At 45.0% G+C, this 19,554-nt stretch overlaps 1 protein-coding gene across 1 annotated transcript in view; it reads right to left on the bottom strand.

The window, feature by feature from the left end:
- The window catches only part of HYDIN (HYDIN axonemal central pair apparatus protein), a 363,532-nt gene that overhangs the window by 11,233 nt on the left and 332,745 nt on the right, over positions 1-19,554 (bottom strand). Inside the window, exons 77-84 of the mRNA XM_034638025.1 lie at positions 18,206-18,404; positions 16,083-16,241; positions 13,991-14,268; positions 12,517-12,736; positions 10,677-10,889; positions 9,571-9,734; positions 8,601-8,751; positions 957-1,187 (exon numbers count right to left, since the gene is read on the bottom strand). Coding sequence (XP_034493916.1) covers positions 957-1,187; positions 8,601-8,751; positions 9,571-9,734; positions 10,677-10,889; positions 12,517-12,736; positions 13,991-14,268; positions 16,083-16,241; positions 18,206-18,404 — 1,615 coding nt within the window. The remainder of the gene's footprint in view (positions 1-956; positions 1,188-8,600; positions 8,752-9,570; positions 9,735-10,676; positions 10,890-12,516; positions 12,737-13,990; positions 14,269-16,082; positions 16,242-18,205; positions 18,405-19,554) is intronic.

Here is a 19,554-nt window from a genome sequence, read left to right as displayed (position 1 = left end):
AGTACTGTGCATGGAGATAGCGGTTTCTGGGGTGGTGGCAATTTTTTATGTCCTGCCCTGGGTATTGGTTATACAGATATTTCTTTCTTGGTTGTTTAAACATATTTTAATATATTCATTATNAGCGGTTTCTGGGGTGGTGGCAATTTTTTATGTCCTGCCCTGGGTATTGGTTATACAGATATTTCTTTCTTGGTTGTTTAAACATATTTTAATATATTCATTATATGTATATATATTTGTTATACATTTCTGCATAGATTTTTAGAACTCATGATGAAAAATATAGAGACAAAATGAAGGGCATGGAGACTCTCTGAAGAATAAGACAGATTTTGAGTTCTGAAAGGGAAGGAAGAGCTCGACTGGGTGCAGAGAATAAGCAGGCAGGCTCAAGTTGGAGAAACAGAAGGGATTTTGTTGGAATCTGGACAGTGAGAGTTTGGAACCTTAAACTGAAAAGAATCTAAAGAAATTTCATCGCCACATCAGCTCAGAATTCCAGGTCCTATCTTCCCAGCCGGGCACAGGTTTCTTGCACATCCTTCCTGAAGAGGTTTGTGCATAAGCAAACGGGACAGTGCACATGCTGGTCACTCGATATGCTATGTCCCTTACTTTCCTTTGCACCACATCTATTCTATGTTACCTTTATAATTAGTAAAAAACAAAAATTATGTCAAATTGAACAAGGCAAACAAGCATATGACAGAGGCAAGGGTTCATAACTAGTAAGTCCCTTTTACATGTCTGAACCACAGCGCTCCTGTACCCGTGTTCGTGGGAGGACTCAGGTGGAAGGGGAAGGGGGACATCCGGAGTGTGACTGAGGGACCGTCCCCTGCCTTCCCGACCACTGTCAGTGCTGGCCCAACCTCAAGGAAGCAGAAGGCCATGATGCAGGGGAAGAGCCTCTGTCACAGATATTGGGGGGTCCCTGGTCTCCAGGGCCGTACCTCAGAGTTGGCAGGCACCACAAACTGGGAGGGCAGGCTGATGTCAGGCACCCTGCATTCCGTGGAGAAGGTCACCAAATAGGGCAGGGGGTTCTCGACCTTGATGGAGGCTGATGTGCTCTGCCGGACGGGGCTCATCATCTCAATGGTTTTGATGATGCCTGAAGGGATGACCCTGAAACTCACCATGTAGTGTAAGAACTCACTGGTCACTTCGTTTCGGAAGATCACCTGGTTTGTGGGGAGAGGGGGAGGAAGCGGGGCAGAGGAGAGGGGTTAGCGGAGGGGCTTCTACTGTCTCAAGGAGCTCCTTCTCTCTGCTAGCAGTGCCTGCGGATATGAAGCACAGTGCCCACTGGCACTCCCACTCTGTCTGAACCCCCACCAGCCAGCCTTTCCCCTGCGGGGTTCTGTGCTGGCTCCTCCCAGGTGAGAGCTGATTGGACAGCCCGGGTTTGCTCAGAAGAGGCCAGAGCAGCACTGTCTAGAGCTGAAGGTGAACATGTCCCTGGGGGACCACTAGCTGGCCCCAGAGAACAAGCAAGACCCTGAGAGGTTCATGCTGTAGTGGGTTTCACTCCTATGCCAGTTGCTGCTGGAATCGACAATAATACTAATAATAGTAATGACAGTATCTAACATTTAATGAATGATTACTGTGTGCCAGGCACTAGAAATATTTGTTTAATGTATACAACTTGTAGGCAACATTATTCCCGTTTCCTTTCTTTCATTCGTTTTTTTTTTGTTTTGTTTTTTGCTTCTTTGTTTTGTTTTGTTGTTGTTGTTGTTTGTTTCCCAAGGAAACTGAAGTTCAGCAAAGTTAAATACCTTGCCAAGGTCACGTGCAGAGAGAAGTGTCTGAGCCAGGATTTGAACAAGGTTGAACTGACTCCAGAGCCCACCCTTGTGATTGCAGTACATTGTCCCCTCAGCCCTGCGACTGACATGATAAACTTCTGCTTCCAGTAGACCCAGATATCTGTCTGGTATCATTTTCCCTCAGACTGAAGAATTAGCATGTTGTCCAGTGATGCAAGTCTGCTGACAATGAATTCTCTCATGTTCTTTTATCTGCAAATAATCCATTTTAAAGAATATTTTCAGTGAATGAAGAATTCTCAGTTGATAGAATTCAGAGTTTTGCAGATGGCTTCCATTGTATCTGAAGAAGAAGTCAGTGGTCATTTTTATTGTTGTCTCCTGTATGTAACAGATTTTTAAATATCTGCTTGTTTCAAGCTTTTCTCTTTATCTTTGATTCTCAGTTTTACTATGATATGCACAGACATGGTTTTCTTTATATTTTTCCTGCTTGAGGTTTGCCAAGTTTCTTGGATCTGTAAATATATGTATTTTTAAATTCATATCAGGGAAGTTTCATAATTTTTTCAAATAGTTTTCTGCCTGTTCTCCCTTTATTCTCTTCTTGGACTCCTATTACTCATGTGTTAGAAAATTTTACATTTTCTCACAGGTTCCTGAGGCTCTGGTTCATTTTAGTCAATCTTTTTTCTTTTTGTTCAATCTGCTGTTAAGCACATCCAGTGAAACTTTCATTTCAGTTTATTTTAGTTTTCAATTCTAGACTATCCATTTGGTTCTTTTTTTATAGTTTCCATTTCTCTGCTGAGATTCCTTATCTGTCCATATTTAATTATTTGAAATATTTTCTTTTAGTTTTAAACATGTTTATAATAGCTGCTTTCAGGTCTTTGTCTGCTAAATCCAATATCTGGCCCATCTTGGAGTCCATTTTTATTGACTGCATTTTTTGTGACTATGGGTCACATTTCCCTGCTTTGTTACAAGTCTAGTAATTTCTGCTGGTACACTGGACATTGCTGATGATCATTGTAGAGATTCTGGATTCTGTTATCTTCCTTGTAAGAGTGTTGATTTCATTCTAGGAAGCAGTTCAATCATTGACTTTTTGACTTATCACCTTAAAGTTGAGTAGGTTTGGTTTCATGCTTTGTTAGAGCAGATCTGTGGAAAGCTCAAGGTGTTTCTCAAGACCTTGCAACTTGGTAGGATTCAATCTCCAAATTTTGTCCTTCCTGAAGATCTTGTAGGTGCTTAGTTTTAGGCTTTTTAAGGGCCTGAAAGGACTTATCCTAAGGGCATGGTCCTTTCTTCTGGCCTTTCTGGTATTTCAACTGGATTCTTAGGATGTTGGTGAGATGCTAATGCAGTCTCCACTCTGGCTGAGCCAAACCTCCAATGTCCCCCAGCACTGATTAATGTATCTTTGTTCCTTTATCAACCTCTTTTGGAAGTTGTTCTCTGATAAATCTCACACAGTCTCATCTTGTGCATGTGCAGAATGACTCTCAACCAAAGACTTTGAGGGGAACTCCCACACAGACTTCTGTCTGCCTTCCCCCCAGCACCCTGCCACTCCATGCATCGCTCCCTCCACTTCTCTACCACCCTGTAGAGACCAGCTATCTCAGCTGCACCAAACTCTGATTTCTGCATTGTCAGTTCAGTGGGGCAGCTGTGCTTTGCTTAGACTCTAGCTCACTGCACTGCAGTCAGGAAACTGTCCCCTGGCAGAGAGCCAGGACAATTATGGAGAATCATCTCATTAGCTTTTCTTCTCTTTGATGGATTGTAGTATTGTGCTGCCTGTTGTCAATGCCTGAGAAGACTTGCCTCAGATATTCTGTCTGGTTTAATGATCATTTATGGTGGGAAGAGTCGTTACTCCATCATAATCAGAAGAAGTTCTTTCGGATTTTTAGAGAACTTTTGTGTTGTTAATTTTAATACATATTATTGTAAAGAGACTCTGTGATCTACGTTCACCATCATTTTTACTTAACACTTTAAAACATATATTTACTTATATTTTTTTGTTCACGTCTATAGTTTATGACCATCTTTATTCTTTTCCTACCCTTCTGATGAATGAAAGAACATCTTTCATTTCCCCATTTGCTTCCCACTGAATGAGAAAAAATTTTTCATTGGCTTATTTTATTCCTCCCCTTGCTATTTCCTATATTGAGGTCATATGAAATACTCATTTCAGATTGCTTTTCAACAATTATTTTACATTACTTATCAATTGAATTTTGATTCTTTGTTCTTTGTATCCTTACGTTTTCCTCTTGATTTCACTTACTTGTTTTTAAAATTTTCCTAATTCAAAAACTTTTAATTTAATAGTACTTCTTTCAAACACGGATTTTATATATGGGTAGGTTACTTTGAGTCCTTGCATGTTTAAAAATATCTTTATTCTGGCACGTATTGCATGGTGCACTGGGTGTTATACGCAACCAATGAATCATCGAACTTTACATCAAAAACCAGGGATGTACTGTATGGTGACTAACATAATATAATAAAAAATATTATTAAAAAAATAAAACAAATATTGTTAATTAAAAAAAATCTTTGTTTTGTCCTCATAATAGTTTTGTTTGGAAAAAGTTCTAGATTGAACATCGCTCTAAGTTATACGAATAGCTTATTCCACTGCACCCCCCACCTTTTCTTGAGAGAAAGAGAGTAAGCGTGGACGTATGTATTTGTGATGGGGGTGGGTTGGGGCAGAGGGAGAGGAAGAGGGAAAATCTTAAGCAGGCTCACAGGCTCCATGCCCAGTGTGGAGACCAACAGGGGGGCTCAAGCCCATGACCCTGAGATCATGACTTGAGCCAAAATCAAGAGTCAAACACTTAACCTACTGAGCCAACCAGGTGCCCCTCCACTGTTTCTTGTATTCAGTGTTACCATGAGAAATCTGATGTTATTGTGATTATTTCCTTTGACTTTATCTAGAATCATTTAGGATTTTCTTTTTTATCCCACTTTTCTACAATTTCGTTCTCATGTATTTAGATGTGAGGTTTTTTTTTTTTTTTCCATTCACCCTATTTGGCAAGTTGTTGGGTCCCTTTAGTTACAAGACTCAGCCTTTTTCAAATTGTCCTGGAAATTTTTCTTCAATTATTTTGAAGTAATTTTTTTCCTTTTATTATCTAGTTTTTCTGTTTCAGGAGCTCTTTTCTTTTTAATTTAAATTTTAGTTAACATACAGTGCAATATCAGTTTCTGGAGTAGAATTCAGTGATTCATCATTTACATATAACACCCAGTGCTCATCACAACAACTGCCCTCTTTAATACTTAATCACCCTTCTAGTGCATTCCCTACCAACCTCCTTCCATCAATCCTTAGTTTTTTCTCTATCATTAAGAATCTCTTATGGCTTATTTCCCTCTATCCTTTTTTTCTTTTTCCTCTTCCCATATGTTCATCTGTTTTCTTTCTTAAATTCCACATATGAGTGAAACCATATGGTATTTATATTTCTCTGACTTATTTCACTTAGTGTAATACTCTCTAACTTCATCCATGTCATTGCAAATGACAAGATTTCATTCTTTTTGATGGCTGAGTAATATTCCATTGTATATATATATACACCCCATCTTCTTTATCCATTCATTAGTCAATGGACATTTGCTCTCTCTCCATAGTTTGGATACTGTTGATGCTGCTGCTATAAACATTGGGGTGGATGTACACTTTTGGATCTGTATTTTTGTATCCTTTGGGTAAATACCTAGTAGTGCAATTGCTGGGTCATAGGCTAGTTCTTTTGTTAACCTTTTTTTTTTTTGAAGATTTTATTTATTTATTTATTTGACAGAGAGAGGGAACACAAGCAGGGGGAGTGGGAGAGGGAGAAGCAGGCTTCCCGCTGAGCAGGGAGCCTAATGCGGGGCTTGATCCCAGAACGCTGGGATCATGACCTGAGCCGAAGGCAGACACTTAACGACTGAGCCACCCAGGTGCCCCGTTCTTTTGTTAACTTTTTGAGGAGCCACTGTTTTCCTGAGTGGCTGCACCAGTTTGCATTCCCACCAACAGTGCAAGAGGGTGCCCCTTTCTCAGCATCCTTGCCAACACCTGTTGTTTCCTGTGTTGTTAATTTTAGCCATTCTGACAGGTGTGAGGTGGTAGCTCATCATAGTTTTGCTTTGTATTTCCCTGATGATAAGTGATGTTGAGTACCTTTTCATGTGTCTGTAAGCCATTTGGATGTCTTCTTTGGAAAATAAGTCTTTTCTTCTTGTCTTCTGCCTATTTCTTAACTGGATTATTTGTTTTTTGGGTGTTGAATTTCTTATTAGGTGACATTAGAACTCTTTGATTTATAATTTATGTCTCATATTTCCTTTCATTCTTTTTTTGAAACAGCTTGAGAATCGATTCACATACCATATAATTCACCCATTTAAAGTGTAGAATGCTAAACGAAATAAGTCAAGCAGAGAAAGACAATTACCATATGGTTTCACTCATTCNAGTAGGAAGATCGGTAGGAGAAGAAAGGGAAGAAGGAAGGGGGGTAAACAGAAGGGGGAATGAACCATGAGAGACTATGGACTCTGGGATACGAATTGAGGGCCTTAGAGGGGAGGGGGGGTGGGGGATTGGGATACGCCAGTGATGGGTATTAAGGAGGGCACGTATTGCATGGTGCGCTGGGTGTTATACGCAAGTAATGAATCATGGAACTTTACATCAAAAACTTGGGATGTACTGTATGGTGACTAACATAACATATTAAAAATTATTATAAAAAAAGTACTATAGTAATTAAGACAATGTGATACTGATGTAGGAATAAACAAAGTACCAGAATGGAATAAAGAGCCCTGAAACTGAAAAAAAAAACTAAAGTGTACAATTTAGTGGTTTTTAGTATAGTCACAAAGTGATGCAAGTATCACCACAATCAATTTTAGATCATTTTTATTAACCTGAAAAGAAACTCTGTGCCCATTACCAATCACTCCCCGTTTCCTCCACCCATCCACTCTAGCCCTAGGCACCACTAATTTACTTTCTCTTTCTATGGATCTGCCTATTCTGGACATTTCATATAAATTAAATCATACACTATGTGGCCTTTTGTGACTGGTTCTGTTCAGCTAGCATAATGTTTTCAAGGCTCACTCTTGTATTGCACGTATTTGCACTTCATTTCCATTTCTTTTTATTGCCAAATAATATTCCACTGTATTTATTCATTTGGGTTGATGGACATTTGGTTTGTTTCCATTTTTTGGTTCTTATGAATAATGCTGCTATGAACATTTATGTACAGGTTCTCGTGTGGACATATGTTTTCATTTATCCTGGGTATACATCTAGCAGTGAAATTGCTGAGTCACATGGTAACGCTACGTCTAACCATTTAAGGAGGGCCAGACGGTTTTCCGCAGCAGCTGCACCATTTACACTGCTGCCAACAATGCATGAGGAATCCAACCTCTCCACACCCTCTCCAGCACTTATTACTTCCTTCCATTCTTGCTATTTCTTTCTGCTCATGTGCTAAAGTCTTTGCTATTACTCAGCTCTATCTAACTTATTAGTAATCTCTTCCCTAGAGTTCATTACACTATTCAGCCTTCCTCTATGGTTTTCTATAACAAACATTCAGTTTTTTTATTTTCCAGGTCTCTGATTGTTTTCCACAATAGTCTGTTCTTCTATTATGGGTAAGATTATCTTCTTTTATTCCTTTGAGGATATTAATAATATTCACTAAAAATCTTCTGTTTGCTTTAATACATCTTTTATCTTAGGGGTTTCTCTTTGTTGAGCTGGTATTTCTATTTAGAGTGGCTTTTTATTTTCTTCAGATGTTTCATGAGACCATGATTTCAAGGTTCTCTATTAGCCTGTGAATGTGATCTGAGTAGAGCAGTCTACCTCAGTGATTGTAGGCGAGGATGACCTCCAACTGCGTGGGTTTTGCCAGTATCTCTTCTGGAAGGAGGAGTTGCGTTCCTAGGTTTTTTCTTTTTTCACTTTAAAATCTTTCCCTAGCTTATTCCATCTTTCATCACAGCTTCTAATACTATCTACAAATGAGTAATTTCTACATATTATCTATAAATGAGTAATTCCGTATATATTATCTTCAGCCCTAACCTCTCCGGTGAGCTACTGATCCGTAAGTGCTCCTCTTCTTCAAAGCACATATCTCATTTTGTAATTATACCCTCATAGTACCATTATTTGGTTGAGGCCCTTCTCCTTTCACTGGACTGTGCATTCCATGAAAACAGAGACCGTGCCTATTTTTGATCGTTGCTGTGTTGCCCGCACTTAGTATAGTATGTGGCAGATATAGTCACAGGTACTTGTTGAACTAATGATGAACTAGGAGAAACAGTTCATGCATGAAAGACCGTGTGGTATCTTGGAGCAGGTGGCTCTGAGTTGAATCCTGGCTCTGACCTTACTAGCTGTGTGTACTGAGTGTTAGTACGGTGCTAGCCACTGTAAGTGCTCAGAAAAAGGGCTCTGTTCTTATTATTGTGGTCTGGTGTTTGCTGGCCCAGTGTTATTTACTGCTTAAGGATTTTCATGATTCTGCTGCCTTGAATGTTTGGCGTGGGTCTACACGATAGATGGATGGCCCTGCAGTCTAGCTGCATCTTAAAGAGGCTGGGAATCCTGAAAGCCTTTGCCAGGCCACTAAATGGTTAGCCCAACAGGATAAGGAAAGGCTGGCGGTGGGAGGACATCTTTATTCCCTAACACCAGGCTCATCAGCCTCAGGGGTGAACCTCCAGAGTTCCAGGGAAATGCTTTTAACATGTAGATACCTTTGCACTGTATAGTCCCTCCTTGTGGGAAAAGAAGTTCAGCTTGTAGTCTTTCTTGGAGCCAGACAGTACATCAATGTAATCAAGGCCTTTTAAGGTAACGCTTAGGTCTGGCCTCTCTGGTTTTACCATTTCCACAATGACCCGGAATCTGGGGGGACACAGCAGCACATGAAGAGAGGACAGAGAAAATGAGAACATCTGCCCAAAGGAAAGAAGGAAAGGTGCTATTGCTACTCTTGACTTTATGAAAAGCACGTGGGTCCAGGATTCTGGTCTTTACTTTGTCTCTAACAACACCAATAACTACCATTATTGCCAACTATTATGTGCCATGTGTTACTAGTAACACATGGAGGTACATATGACTATCACCTCATCTTACTAATGAGGAAACAGAGGCCAAGAGAAACATGCTCAGATAACACGATTAGTTATTGGTAGAACCAGGATTCAAAGTTAGGTCTGGGCCTTCATCCACTATGCTACCTGGCAGCCTTCAGTAAGTAAGCCTCTTCTCCCAGACTTTGGCTCCTTCTCTGTAAAAGAAGGGGACCAGGCTGCTGGTCCTCAATATTCCCTAGCCCTCGTATTCTACTCTACTCCCCCTGCAACTAAAGAGCCAAGGGGCGTCCTTCTCTGGCCAGTGGCTGAGGTGATAAGGTAGAACATTCGATAACCACCATAATTCCCATTTTGATAATAATAATAATAACAGCTAACATTTACCTACCACTTATTTTGTGCCAGGCCCTGGTCTAGCAGACTTAGATAATCAGCTATTCACAGACAGCACTGGGTGTCTGGGAGCTTAGAGGTCAGGAAGTGCCTGGCCACATCAGGGAACTTTGTCTCTGATTCTTTCAGCCCCTCAATGTCCCCTAGAGGCCCTGACCAGGGGAAGGGCCAGGCTAGACAGGACGTTCTCCCTCCATCACCTCCACCCTGACCCCTTGCCCCACTCTCTCACCTCTGGGGCTTGTTAAGCCAGTTGCTGACTGGCAGGAGTTCAACGTAGGGCGTCTTACATGGTACTTCACGGAAGATACTGGCCACAGGTTTGGGGAGCTCAGAGACCCCATGCAGTGTATACAGCCAGCCAGTCCCATCGGGGAGGGGGAAGAAGAGGGTGCCCTAAGGAGAAGGAGTGTGGTCAGAATGGCACAGAAGGCCCCTTATTAGCTATGATAATGTCCCAGGGTTAACAGAAGCCCTCATGTAAGAGTAACTCTTAGAAAGTAGCTTTGTAGTATGTTTTAAGGGTCATAAAAATGTTCATATGCATTTGAACCAGGAACCTCACCCCAGGGAACTTAAGAGTCCCATGCTCTACCAATTGAGCTAGCCGGTGGCCTTATCCCAGGGAACTTAAAAATCCCTTCAGAGAAAAAAGCTGTGTGTATGTGCACACACACACACACATGCACACACGCACACACACACACTGAAACCATTTATAGTATTGATGAAAATTTGGTAATAACTTTCATATTCAACAACTGGGGAATGTTAAATAAATTATGGAACTCTCATTCAAGAAATATTAGACAATCATTAAACATGATGATTACAAACACTATCCAGTTAAACAGGAAAATGCTCATGATATAATATAAAGTGAAAATGAACAGAAGGCAAAATCTGGTATGCTATGATGGCAGTTATGGCTGTATCTGAATGAGGGTTGGGAGTAAAGGCAGAAGAAAACTGTTCTCCTTTTTTTAGGGTGGAAGAATGCATGGCCTCTTTCCTTTCTTATTTTTATTACAGCCGCAATGATGTTATTTGTGCAATTAAGCTAAATATTAATTGCTTGATGCTTAGTCCAGGACTCTGTTCAGAACTGCGCCCCTTGTTCCAAGAGAATCCCTTATACAGGAAAACATGTGGGCACCGAAGGAGGCTTTGGACTCAATGATCTGCATGATTCCCTATTGTTCCAACATGGTTGGTGGGGTCCCCTCTTGTTAGAACATTCTCTGAGCTCCCAAATTCTATCTCCTCACCTCTTTTGCACCACTCTTCCCCACCAACCATACTGGGAAACCGATGTGGGTGGGGGGAGCCTCAGTCTACCTGATGTTTTCGGTTCTCCAAGTTCATGGTGCGGGGTCTGTAGGTGATCTCATAGGGCTTGTTCTGCTGATGGGGCTCCAGGGTGATGAACTCAGGACCCTCCCAGTGCTCGCCTTCAAAGATGGGGTGCAGGTTCCAGGTCTGGTTGGTGCGGTTTGAAAGCATGATGGTCTGCGTGTGCTTGGAGCGCACCTGGCAGGTGAAGTTCACCACCTGGAAGAAAGCAGGCACCTCAGGCAGGTGGTGGAATTTACACACGAGGAGTTCGAGGACAGGTTCAGGCTGGAGATACATATTTGGGAGTTGAGGGTATGTCAATTATTTGTTAAGGCCAAGAGATTGGATGAGATCGTCAAGAAGTTAATTGTTTTTAGAAAAAAAGAAGAAATTTAAGAAATTTAATACCTGACTGGCACACTCCAATGTTAAGAAAAATCAGAAGAGGAGATGAGAGGTAGCATCTAATAAGGTAGGAGGAAACCCAGCAAAGGGTGGTATCGTAGGAGCTCTGTGAGGAAAGTGTTGGAAGGATGCTCCTTCGAGGGACTTGTTCAAGGTATCAAATGCTATCAACAGGTCAACAGTTGAGCACTGACCACCGAATGTAGCAATGGGGACAGTGTGGCAGTGGCGGTAAGGAGAGTCAAATAGATTAGTAGACAAGAACAGAATCAGCAATAGACCCGCACCTACGTGGTCAAATGGTTTCTGACCCAGGTGCAGAGGTATTTCAGTGTAGAAAGGATAATCTTTTCAACAAATGGTGCTGAAATAATTGGATATTGGTATACAAAAAAACCACAATGAAATGAATTTTAATCCATATCTTGCACTATATGCAAAAATTAACTCTAAACAGATTGATGACCTAAATATAAAATTTGTGTTCTGAATATATGAAGAATTCTCAAAACTCAATAATAACAAAATAAACAACCCAGTTAAAGATAGAAAATTTGAACAGATACTTCAACAAAGATGATATATGGGTGGCAAATATATACCGGAAAAGATGCTCAACATCGTAAGTCATTAGGGAACTACAAATTAAAAAACACAAGGTGACACCACTACATATCTATTAGAATGACTAAAATGAAAACAACCAACCATATCAAGTGTTGGCAAGATGTGACATAGTGGAAATGTCAGACACTGCTGGTAGAAATGTAAAATGACACAGCCACGTTAGAAGACGGTTTAGTAGGTTCTTAAAAAAGTAAATATATGCCTGGTCTATGACCCAGCCATTCCACTCCTAGATATTTACCCAAGAAAATGAAAGCAGATGTTCTCTCTAAGACTCGTACAGACATGTTCATGATTCTATTTATATAACACTCTGGAAATAATAGGATTACAGAGATGAAGATTGGGTGTCATTTTTACCATAAGTGGTTTTTACCATAAGTGGAACAGAGTTTCCAGGTTTCTATGGACATGGCTAGCAGAGGGTTAACCCAAGGTCCCCTCCCCCTTTTTTTAAGGAGAGAGAAGGAGAGAAAGGTGTTTGCCCTTTACTTACAGAGCTTGTAACAGAATTTGATCTAGCCAGAGATACCAGTGCAAGCTTCTTTGAGAATGTGATCCTTGAGTTGAGAGCTGAAGAATGAATGGGAATTAACTAAATGAAGAGGGGAAAATGAATATTGCAGCAGTGGGAATAGAATACGCAAAAGCCCTGTGGCAGGGGTTGGGGAGCAGGTCTGAATGTTTGATGTTGGCACCGAGGACTGTTTGAACAGAGTCACTTGTTTCTAGGAGGCCTAGCTGAATTCACTCGTGGAGCTTGCTGGGCCCACTCTGGCTGCTGGCCCATCTGTGGGCAGCATCTACTGACCTCTTTTACTGCAGGTGGTCCCACGCAGACTCCAGATAGGGTCAGGCTCAGGGGATTGCCTCCCTGGATGAAGCAGAGCAAGTTTTTATAGAGATTCTCCTTGCCCACTTCAGTGGGATGGTAGGTCACTTCGAAAGAAACCTCCATGCCCGCCGTGATATAGCCTTCTTCTGGGCTGATGGAGAAATGAGGCGCAAACTTTTTGACATCCCATTTAAACCTTTTCCAAGACAAAAGGAGACAAGAAAGACAGTTTACTAGTATCCTTAGGGTATCCTCCATGCTGCTGAGATCAAGAGAATTTGCCTGGGCTTTTAGCTGGGAGGTTCACCCCCCCCAAAATACTCCCTGGGACTTGGGAGGAAGATCATCACTGGGTGCAGCAGAGGCAGCTGGGGACAAGAGCCAGGTCACTCCTGGGTAAGACAGCTCAGCTGCCTCTCAGAGCGAAGCAGGGTGGGAAGGGGCTGTATCTTATCCTACTGTCCACAAGCGACTCATGGGAAGCATGTTCATGAACACACTAACACATGTATACCCAAGATCACACGGCTAGGAAGTGATCGGGCCAGGCCTGGAACCCTCCCGAGACCGTGGCTCTCAGCACTCCCTGCGCTGCCTCTCAGGTCCGATCCAGGAGGGCAGAGGTGATGCCTTCCTGGGAGAGTTGCACCTGCTCCTCGCCGCGCTGGGACCTGAGGGGCCTGTGTAGTCATCCCTCTGTGGGCCGACAGGAGACAGAGGGTGGGCAGTGCAGACCCGTGCTTCCAGCACCCGGGGCCTACACTGCCCCCTCAGGGCACTGTTCTCACTGAGGTCTGGGCGAGGGTGCCCCCTGCAGGTATGCGGTGCCCACCTGCACGGCTATGGCGGGATGCCTGAGTAGGGACTGGGGTGGGCACCTGCTAACGAGAGGGAAGAGCCTGGAGAGGAGAATGGTCATAGATATACTTGGGCTCCAATCCCGTCTTTTTCACTTCTTGCCTATGTGACCTCAGGTCAATCACCTGACGTCTGTAAGCCTCACCTTGATCAGTGAAATGCGGACAAGAAAGGAGCTTACAGGGGCCAGGGATAATTAAATGGGAGCTTATATGCAAGAATGCTCAGCATCGCACCGGCACAGTGTAAGTTCTCGCTAAATGCATGATTTTGGTAAAGTAATCTCAGTTGTCTCATCTGTAAAATGCATCAGCCATAGAACCACTTGGGATTAGCAGAGAGGAGCCATGTAAAGGGCATATAACAGGCAACAAGCAAATGTTCTCGATGACATTAATTTTACTCATCCTGGCAGCAGCAGTCACCCTAGCGGGACCACCGCTGTCACATCTTGAGAGAAGGGAGGGGATGTGAAAGGGAGGGGGAAGAAATAACGAGTGGCCAGACTTGTAAAATAGATGTCCTGTCCAGATCCAGGGCAAAGCCAGTGTAGGCTGTGCTCAGCCTCAGGGCAGGCACGCCGCTCTCCTACCTTGCACCCACGTCGCCCGTGTTCAACATAAGGATGCGACGCGTGGCTTGTGTCTGGTACACGACTGGCCCGAATGGGAGATGCTCCTGGTCCAGGGAGACCTCCAGGGCCTGGCAGCAGCCGCTGAGGAGGAAGAGGGGACGCAGGAGCCCCATACATTCCATGAACACCTCCTCAGAGAAGGGAGGGATGCGCTTCCTCGGGGAAAAGATGACTTCCAGCTTACAGACCTCTTGGGGCTTCAGAGTGATGTTGTGGAACGGTATCAGGGCAATGACCTGGACAAAACCACGAGGAGACTCAGTCGCTGAGGACACGGGGCATCGGAGGCATCCATTTCTGGGTCTTGTTGTTAGGGCTGCAACAGCCCAGGGGTCAGATCCCATTCTGCTCCCTCCTACTGGTGGGTCATCTTTGACAAGTTACTTAAACTTTCTGTGACTTACTCTATGGTGAAGATTCAGATCATTTGTATAAATGCGTGGCACATAATAGGCATTCCGTGAATGTTCATTCTTTCTCCACCCCCTTGCAGCAAATGACCCCTACTCTCTGGTGGAGGAAATAGTACGATAAGAGGAAACAGAAAACACTCAGTGCTCTGGGGTCTTTCCAAGGAGGGCTCCCTGAGCTGCCTGCACCACGCTGTTTCAAACGCAGATTCCCAAGTCCCTCCCCAGGCTGTCTGAATTTTGGGAGAGCTTGGAGCTCACATCTTCAAAAGTGCCCTTACCCACATGTCCTAGAGTCTGAGAACTGCTGGTTAAATTTGTATGTTCTCCCCTTAACCTTTTGTCCTGGCAGAAATAATCAAAATCTGCTCTAAGGAAGCCGAGGCTCCTTCCTTGCTTGTGCTCCCTGGGGTGCAGAGCAGTGGACTGTGGTGGCAGGGGTGAGATAGGCCAAAAACTGCACTGGGACCGTGATCTAGGGATTTCTCCAAACACCATGATGTTGGAGGCCAAGCCTGGGGCCACTGTGCCAGTACAGGTCAATCATCGCCGAAAGAGCCAAAAGTAGCTTGGCCCAACAGTCAAGGGTCCCCAGCGGCACTGAGGACGTCGCCTTGGAATGAATGAGGAAATGAAAGCAACAAGTCTGCCCTGTCTCTGGATGGCAGCATGGGCCCTGGGATGAGCTGCCTCCACTCTCTGGCTCTGGCTAGCTCTCTCGGCTCATTTCCCTGTATCTGGCGATCCCCAGATGGTTCGCAGCGCTCCTGCTGCACCACCTCACACCTGGATGTCCACAAGCACAGGCCCTCTGGAACACAGGCTCCTGCGCCTGCGAGCACACCTCTCCCCAGCCTGTCTGCCTGCAAGACACCTCTTCACCCTAACCTCGGTACAGGCCTCCCTCCACTGCGGGGCCTCCCAACAGCCCCCAGCTGTCCTCTGAGCTGCCCCTTCCCAAGTCACACCCTGCCTCTGCAGCTTCTAGGCTGTTCGGGTGTTATTTCTGGGTCAGTGACCCTTGAAGACTGGAAACTCCACCAGATCCGTCTATATCACATTCACCTTGCTGTGGCCTGAATTGTGTCCCCAAATTCATATGTGAGTGGTGTTCAGCCTTTAGGGGGTAATTAAGTTTAGATGAGGTCATGAGAGTGGGTTCCTCATGACAGGACTAGAGCCCTTGTAAGAAGAGACCTCAGAGAGCTTGATCTCACTGTCTCTCTGCCGGGTGGGCAGACGGCAAGAAGGTGGTTGTTTGTAAGTGATTCTTTCTGGGTGTGAGATTATGGGGAAAATGGTTTTCTTTATGACTTTCCTTATTTTTCAAACTTTCTACAGGATATATATTCATGAGAATCTAGATCTACTGAATCCCACCCCTTCCTCTTTCACTCTGCTGCCCTTTCAAAGTACACAGTGTCTCTAAGCACTGGTGTCCTTCCATGTAAAATGAGAATAATGAAAGCACTAGCCCTATACTGTTTCTGTAAAGATGCTCAGAGGTAGCACATGGGAAGCTCTTAGAATGGTCTGGCACGTTGTAGGTGCACGAGAAGCGTGAGTGGTCAGTGTTGCTAGCAAAGTCACCCGTATCATCCGGAAGTGTGAAGAGCCCACCGGGAGCCCTGAGCACCAACCGTGGGTTCCTGGAGTTCTGGAATTGAGAACAGGATCGACTGGCTGAATGTGAGCTGGGTGTGGCTGCTGTTCATGATGGAAACCGTTTTTTTCACAACCTGTCCTGGCAGGACAGCTCCTAACTTCACAATCCTGTTGGCTGGATCTAGGACTGAAATCTACAGAACAAGAAAGAGAGCAGGGAGGGAGGGTTTCATCAGTTACCAAGAAAAATAACCATCATGATACATCCACTCTGGTGAGGCCAGGGTGGCTCCTCTCTCTCAGTGTCCCGCCTCCTTCATACGGGATGGGCGTTCACTCACCCAGTAAACATTCATGGGCATCAACTACCCCCCAGGCAGCTCATTATGCAATTACAACAGGGTCAAGGGTCGTGAAGGAAAAGCTCAGGATACCTTGAGAGCGCATTACAGAGGCTGAACTGGCTGGCGGTTCTGGGGAGGCCTCCCTGAGAAGGCATGTCTACACTGCACTGGGAGCTAAAGGAAGGGTAGGATCTATTCTGTTTGAGTCAGGGTGGGTGTGAGGTTGGAGGGCACCCCGGGGAAAGGGGACACCCTGTGGCGAGGCCCTGAGTCGGAGGAGTGGCTCAGTCAAGGCCCGTGTTTAGGAACGAGGGGCACACTGAGAAGACAGGCTTGAAGGTAGTCAGGGTTTGTGCTGAGAGAAATGGGAAGCCAGGGCTGCAGGCAGTGACCCCATCAAGCTCATATTTTGTGAGTGCTCTGGCTTGTGTCTCTGTGGAGATGGTGGGACAGAACGCTTGGAGGAGTGATAGGTGCCGACTATTCAGGCTAGAATGGTGGCAGCCAGGGTGGAACAGTGGACATGCTTCCAAGTTCTCATAAGGCACCGATCCCAGTGTTGGCCAGGATGGATCAAGGTCAGGCTGGGCCTGGCCCACAGGACTGAGCAGCACCCACAGGTCACTGCCATTCAATCAGTCCCTAAACTGTGCACCCCCTGCCCCTCAGCCTTCTTGATATCCAGCCCACATGTTTCCATTCTGTCTCCAAAGCTGAGAGTCCCTAGCAGCAGGCTGTGCCACTGGAGGTCCCCTCCGGATTTTCCCCGACGTACCTAGCACACAGCGAGTGCAGTGTGACTGAGTGACAGAATGAACAAGTGAGATTGGAAGAGACCCCTCTGTCCAGCTTGGGTGCAGACACACCAGGTGGCCATGTCCTGCGGTTCCTCTAGCTTGATGGAAAGGCTACCAGGGATACCTCCCTCCCATCCCTCCCGTATCTTCTCTCTCTCTCTGGCTGAAATGTCCCCTGCATTCCTAAGCATCTGGGAAAGCCTTCCATCTTCCAAAACGTCCTATTAAAATGCAAACATGCCCACCAAACAGACACCTTAAATGTTTACCAGACACTGGGGACAAAGGGGTTAGCAGCGGCACTTCCATTAGGGGCACCTACTTAGAAGAGATGCCCTCCGCCTGGGTGGCACAGCGGTTAAGCGTCTACCTTCGGCTCAGCGCATGATCCCAGCGTTATGGGATCGAGCCCCACATCGGGCTCCTCCGCTATGAGCCTGCTTCTTCCTCTCCCACTCCCCATGCTTGTGTTCCCTCTCTCACTGGCTGTCTCTAACTCTGTCGAATAAATAAATAAAATCTTAAAAAAAAAAAAGAAGAGATGCCCTCAATCAAACATAATCCTGGCATCTGTGCCTGGCAGAGAATATTGATCAATGTGGCATTAAGGAAAGATGGTCCACAATTGAAACGTATGTCTGCATACATATCCAAAACAAACTGCTATCCAAAACAAATCTAGCCCATTAAACCTGAAAACAAAACACACTCTGACGTAAGAGGAGAAGGATGTGCTCGGGATCATGCATCTGATGGTCTCAAACTTCTCCAAGAAAAAGCATGTTTCTCCAGTGCCTGTGATTCCTTGTAACCTATGATGCACTAGAGTCTGATACTGAATAAGAGTCAGATTTGACAGTTCATCCTTCGGTGGGACTGGCTAGCCTCTGACAGAGGAGCTTGGGGGCTGGACAGGTGGAGAGGAAAAGAAGAGTGGGCTCAGGGGGGCACAGGTGGCTGGGAGGGCCAAAAGGAGGGTGCCAAGCCTGAGGATCTCTCCAGCGACTTTTTTCTTACCTTCATTTCGGTGCCTTTCCCTTTGATTTCAATTACTTGTTGTGAGAGCCCATTGATTTCAAAGGGAATGAGTTCTCTGTATTGGATACTTTCTCGAGGATAAAAGGTGATTGGAATCTCCAGTGTCTTTCCCGGCTTTATCACATCGACACGGAAGTTCACCTCGAGGTACGTGGTATTGGTGTACAGACAGTCTAAGCTATAGGAAATCAGGAGGAAGGTGTGGATGTTAGAGCTCCCGGAGGACAGTGAACATGTTGAAGTCACCCAGAAAGACCAATTCTGTCCCCTTGTCTCTCTGAGCTGGGTACTGATGGCTTTCCTGCCCTGCTGCCCTGAGTCACGGGATGGAAGGGACCTCAGCAGTGGTCCAGCCCACACCCCCCCTGAAATAATCAAGTTACTTACCCCAAATCACACCCTGAGATCCTGGCAGAAATGGGCCTCAAACTCAAAAGTGCCATGGCCCTTTGGTCGATGCTCTTTGCATCCTATTTGTCCTCTCTTTCTGGAAAATGCAGCTCATGGCTTTGGACCCTCTCATAAGAAGGAAATACTTCCTGGGGCACCTGGGTGGCTAAGTAGTCAAGTATCTGCCTCTTGATTTCAGCTCGGGTCATAATCTCAGGGCTGTGAGATGGAACCCTGCATCGGGCTCTGTGATGGGCATAGGGCCCGCTTAAGATTCTCTCTTCCTGGGGCACCTGGGTGGCTCAGTCGTTAAGCATCTGCCGTCAGCTCAGATCATGATCCCAAGGCCCTGGGATGGAGTCCTGCATCGGGCTCCCTGCTCGGTGGGGAGCCTGCTTCTCCCTCTGTGTGTGCTCTCTCATCTCTCTCTCTCTCTCTCTCAAAAAAAGATTCTCTCTCCCTTTCCCTCTGAGCCTCCCACACCCGCCCTGCAGGCTCTCTCTCTCTCTCTAAGGAGAAAGAGGAGGAGGAGGAGGAAGGGAAAGTGCTTCCTAAGTAACCAGGTGGCAAAGCGCAGAGGAAGAGTATGTGCTCTGAGTCAGACAGACAGGAGTTTGGATCTGGGCTCTAATCACTAATCAGCCAGGAGACCTGAGAAAAGTTACTTGGGCCCTTTGGGCCTCTGTTGCCTTATCTGTAAAGCTGGGATAGTGGTAGCTACCTCATAAGGCTGTGTGAGCATTAAATGGAATAGAGCAATGGAGTTGGTCACTAAGCGGGGCACAGAGGAAACATTCCACAAAGGTGAGCTGTTCTCATTATCCCTAACCGCCCCACTACACGGCATCTTCGAAGACCACATCTACTCTATTCCACCTGTGGGTAGGAAGGCATGAGACCTCTCTACTACAACACTTCCTTGTCTGTCTTCCAGGTAT

Source organism: Ailuropoda melanoleuca, chromosome 12 (assembly GCF_002007445.2).
Source record: "Ailuropoda melanoleuca isolate Jingjing chromosome 12, ASM200744v2, whole genome shotgun sequence".
Lineage (NCBI taxonomy): Eukaryota > Metazoa > Chordata > Mammalia > Carnivora > Ursidae > Ailuropoda > Ailuropoda melanoleuca.
The sequence above is the reverse complement of the archived record's forward strand: the minus strand, read 5'-3'. Positions and strand labels throughout refer to the sequence as shown.